Below are 4730 nucleotides of genomic sequence, written 5' to 3'. Positions count from 1 at the left end.
CCGCGAGCCGGTCTACCGGGACTGCGTGCTCCGCTGCGAGGAGCGGAACTGCTCCGGGGGCGCGCTGAGGCACTTCCGTTCCCGCCAGCCAATCTACATGAGCCTGGCAGGTAAGCCCCACCCCCAGAGAGCCCCGCCTACCGCCTTGGGCCCCGCCCCTGGCGGCCCCCACCCCGCCCGTGTACACCCAGCCCGAGTTGACCTCAGACCCTATTAGGTAAGGGACAGGAGCCCCAGGGTGACCTGACCGGCCAGGCCTGCTTTCCTCAAAGCCGCCATTCGCTTGGTTAGACATGCATTTCGTGCACATGTCCTGGAGTGACGGAAACCCGACCCTCAGGGCACGAACCATGCGCACACACAGGCAGGAGGTCGTGGGGGTGGGCAGGACCATGGGACGAACACTAAGGAGAATCCGACAGGAAGGACATGCTTCTGTCACTTAGGGACCCACTGTGAAGGAAGGGTCTTACCCCCGCTTCCCGCCCGCCCTGCGGCTGCTTTACTCTTGGAGTGTGGTCACAGCGGGCAGGGAGCCAACATTGAAGCACCTCCTGGGCAAAGGCTACCACACTTGGTCACTTGATCTTCACAACAATCATTTGAAGTAGTTTCTCTTGTCCCAATTTTACAGCCGGGAAAGCTCAAGAGGAGGCAAAGTCCCTGCTCGAAGTCCCACCTCTAGTAGCTAGTCCAGCCGAAGGCCAGCTCTGGCCAGTCTCACTGCAGTCTGGTCCTCTTCTTCCAGACAGGGCATTTGAAAGAGTGGAAGCCCTGGCCACCTGTGGACACTTGCAGCAGCTTGATTTAGTCTAAGGTGACCAGACGTCCCGATTTTTAACAATTTTTGCCGCATCCCGCGGCGTTTTTAAAAAGTCCCGATTTTTGGAAAGAATGCACAACAAGCTAGGGTATAGGGTTTTCAGCTGCCATGTGGCTATTTCGCCAGGATATGAGTTTTATCCATGGTGTCTCGCTTTACCAATGCTAAAATCTGGTCACCTTAATTTAGTCATAGATCAGCATACATAAAATGGAATGTGGGGAGATCAGGGTGGAAAGCCCATTTGGGACCTCAAAAGTCAGACCAAAGAATTTGGGCTTCATCTTCATAGAAGGCAGCAAGGGCTCCTCGCTGGTGAGAAGTGTGATAAATCTGGTGTTCAGGTGGACAGACATAAAGCCAGGGATTCCTAGATCAGCCAAGATCCTTCCCTTGGGCAAAAGAAGACAAGAACATTCTCTATTTGTTTGCTATAGATCCCTCCGATTGTCCAAACACTGTCACATGCATTCTCTCCCCACCCCCCACATCCTTATATAGATGCCCTACCATCTCTTGTCCATCCAGTGGGAAGGTAAACTTTGAGATTCCTTCTGGGTCCCACCAGCCTGCCGACCCTTCCCCCCTGGCCCCATCTGAGCTCTTTCTGTGCCTTTCTGGGCTGGGGAATTGACCAGGCCAGGTGTGTTTTTTTTCAGGCTGGACCTGCCAAGATGACTGTAAGTATGAGTGTATGTGGCTCACCGTCCACCTCTACCTTCAGGAGGGCCACAGAGTACCTCAGTTCCACGGCAAGGTGAGCAGGAGGTGGTAGGATGGGTATGGGTATGGGAGGTAGGGAGGACGCCCCTCAGTGAGACCACACTATCCAAATAATCCAGACTGGGGCGTGGGCCACAGGGTAGTAATTGTGTGTTTGGAGCAGGTACTTCTTCTCAAAATCGAGGGCTCCTGTTATCCTATGGAACCCCTGAGTCCTGTCTCTGGATTTGAGAGATAGGATCTGGGGGGCTTTAGGGACCTCCTCACAGCATGCTGCTGGGCCTTTGGGGGTGGTTGTGACATCCATTTCACTGTAGGGACAAATCCCGTGAGCTACCACGGCATGGTTCCAGTTGCTTCTCCAGTAGAGTTCAGAATTCATAACAACATCCCTGCAGGTGTGAGGCTCCGTTTTCTGGTGCCCTTTCATGCACTCGTCTGCAAGGTTATTGTTCCCAATGTGTCATAGCAAAAGCTGAGTCTCCGGACTCTGGTGGCGTGGTGGTTACGTGTTGGGCTGCTAACTGCAGGGTCAGCTGTTCGAAACTTCCGCTACACCTGGGAAGGAGAAGGGTCTTTCTACTCCGGTACAGTGTTACACAGTGTCGGAACCTCACAGGGGCATTTCTACCCTGTCCTGTCGCGTCACTAGGAGTCAGCACCAACCCCATGACAGTGAGTTTGGTTTGATTTTGGGGAGCTGAATTTCAGAAAACTTATGGTCCGTGGTAAAGGGCCACGAGGACCTGTCTCTTTGGGCAGGCAAGTCTATGCAGTTTCTCCTTGCTGAGTATCAGGCGATGCTGAGCCCCTGCACAAGCCTGCCTGACCTGCCCGGAGATAAGGGCTTGCAGTGTGAGTGCTGGGCAGGTCACGTACGGCCTTGAGTATGGAACTGGAAGAGAGCTCACTGGCCCAAAGGGGGGCTGAATCTGAGGCTTTAGCCAAAGGCCAGAGAGCTGAAGATTCAGAGGGGGCCTGTTAATGCAGCGTGTCTCAGAGAAAAGGGGACTGCTGGCCCCTGAGGCCCCTTCATCTGCTCCTTTCTCAGTGGCCCTTCTCCCGGTTCCTGTTCTTCCAAGAGCCAGCTTCTGCCATGGCCTCCTTCCTTAATGGCATGGCCAACCTGATGATGCTCTGCCGCTACCGCACCTCCGTGCCGGCCTCCTCGCCCATGTACCACACCTGCGTGGCCTTCGCCTGGGTAGGTAACCGGATGGGGCTTCCGCTCTGCAACCTCATCCAGGAAGGAGGAACACATAGGCCCCCACTCTCACCCAACAGGGCTTCTACCCACTTGCCTTCCCCTTTGCTACTGTTGCAGGGGGTCAGGCCTGGGGAGACCCAGGGCAGGCCCTGAACTGGGCACACCCACCTGTTTGGCAGGGAGAGAGGAAGGAAGGCAGGCATTGAAGGAGGAAGCTAGCTAAAGTCCTGACAGCACAGCGTCCAAACACAGAGGTGGGTGGGAGGGAGCATGCTGGGACTAGGAGTCTTCCCATGGGTGCTTCGGAAGTATCCCAGTTGCTAATACCAGGATACAAGACCCCTCTGGAAGAATTGGAGCCATCCCAAGCCCAGCACAAGGCTGGTGGGCAGTGGCAAATGAAGCACTGTCTGTCTGGAGCACAGCCTGGTCTTGGGCCACCCCTGCTAACGCATGTGCCACCTGTGTACCAGCCTCTGATTGTCACGGTGTGGCTGGTCAGAGGAGTCTGCAACGACATGAGAAGGGTCATCTAGGGACGGCTGTTGCCACCCTGGGTAAGTGGACAAGTGAGCAGCTGCGATGGATGCTCTTGATCAGAGCTGCAGCTACAAACCGAAGGGAGAGCTCCCCCTCACTCACCTGCTGGCCCCGAAACCAACCATTCCTTCATGTGCTGTGCCAGGCAGCTGACTGGGTGCTGGAGATGGAAAATGTATAAAAACAGACTGGCCCCTGCCCTCTGGTCTGACTCGCCCACCTGCACAGTGGGGGCATGTAGGAGTGCTGTGGGGGACAGGTGATTAGGGGACGGACCAGATCAGTACAGGCAACCACGGAAGGCGTTGCTGAGGAGGGGGTGACAGGGAGGCATCTGCTAGGTGACTTTGGGGAAAGCAGAGGAATTCTGAACAGAAGCCTCAGGATCTGCACGGGCAGGGGAGAGAATGCCAGTCATCCAAGGGCCTGAGGGGCCACAAGGCCTGCCTCGCAGGAAGCTGGGACGAGCGTGGGTACAGTGGGCTTGGGGACATAGTAACATTTGAGGTTTCCACGCTCAGAGCATCAGGAAACAGGGAGGGATCAGAGGCTAGTGGGAGCTGAAAGACAGGTGCCGGCCCACCCTGTCCAGAAAGGAGGCAGAGTGTGAGGTGGATCTGAGAGAGGTCCTGGGAGCCCTGGGGCTGAAGGAGCCCCAGTATGTGGGAAAGTCTCTCCTGGAGGTGGGAGGGTTGACTTGTTGGCCTGGTTCAGTTTGGACCTGTGAGAGGCTGGAGCACCACAGAGCACAGGGAGACAGGCAAGGTCAGCCTGGCTGCAGTGTGGCTGTGTGCGGGGCTGGCTGGAGAACAGACAGCAGAGGGCCCCAAGTGTCCAGGCCGGCAAGGGCCTGCCATTGGCCCCGTGCCCCAGGTATGGGTGAGAGAGTCACCACTTCCTGTTGAGGCCTCTTGTAGAGAAGGAGGTCGGTCCTGGCCAAAAGACGCAGACAGGGCATCTGTCCCCTTTCCTTGTGCCTTCCGGACAGTGCCTGCCTCTCCCCCACGCCCCAGCCCTGGACATCTGCCTGGCTCCCTGCACAAAGCCTCCCGCGGTAGTCCCTAAAGTTTGAGGGGACAGAGGGTCCCAGCCTTTTACCTCGTGGCATGAGCCAGGGCCGATGGCCGTGCCACAACTCTTGTCTTGTCCCCCATGATTCTTGGTCTCTCAGCTCACTGATATCTGCCAGTCAGCTTCCTTCTGGCCAGAAAGCACACCCCAAGGGGTGTCCCAGAGTCCTGCCTCTGTGAGGACCCTCAGGGGAGGGTGGAGGTGCTGAGGTGGGAGAGGGAGGGCCGGCAGAACCCAGGGCCAGCGGCTTGAGGCCTTTGCACCTATAGGATGCTGGATTCTGAGGCATGGGCCCCTGTCATTGGGCCTCTAGGCCCTCAAAGGACAGACGTTCTGGGCCCACATGCCTATTGACAATCTAGTTTG

General features: G+C 56.7%; 1 protein-coding gene across 1 annotated transcript in view; it reads left to right on the top strand.

Moving 5' to 3' along the window:
* PGAP3 (post-GPI attachment to proteins phospholipase 3) overlaps positions 1-4730 on the top strand; it is a 34408-nt gene that overhangs the window by 23656 nt on the left and 6022 nt on the right. The window contains exons 4-6 of the mRNA XM_004707120.2: positions 8-110; positions 1483-1580; positions 2598-2750. Coding sequence (XP_004707177.2) covers positions 8-110; positions 1483-1580; positions 2598-2750 — 354 coding nt within the window. The remainder of the gene's footprint in view (positions 1-7; positions 111-1482; positions 1581-2597; positions 2751-4730) is intronic.

The sequence above is a fragment of the Echinops telfairi genome, unplaced genomic scaffold (genome assembly GCF_000313985.2).
Source record: "Echinops telfairi isolate 266 unplaced genomic scaffold, ASM31398v2 ScPeMD7_7458;HRSCAF=8496, whole genome shotgun sequence".
NCBI lineage: Eukaryota > Metazoa > Chordata > Mammalia > Afrosoricida > Tenrecidae > Echinops > Echinops telfairi.
This window is presented reverse-complemented; position numbering and strand designations above follow the sequence as displayed.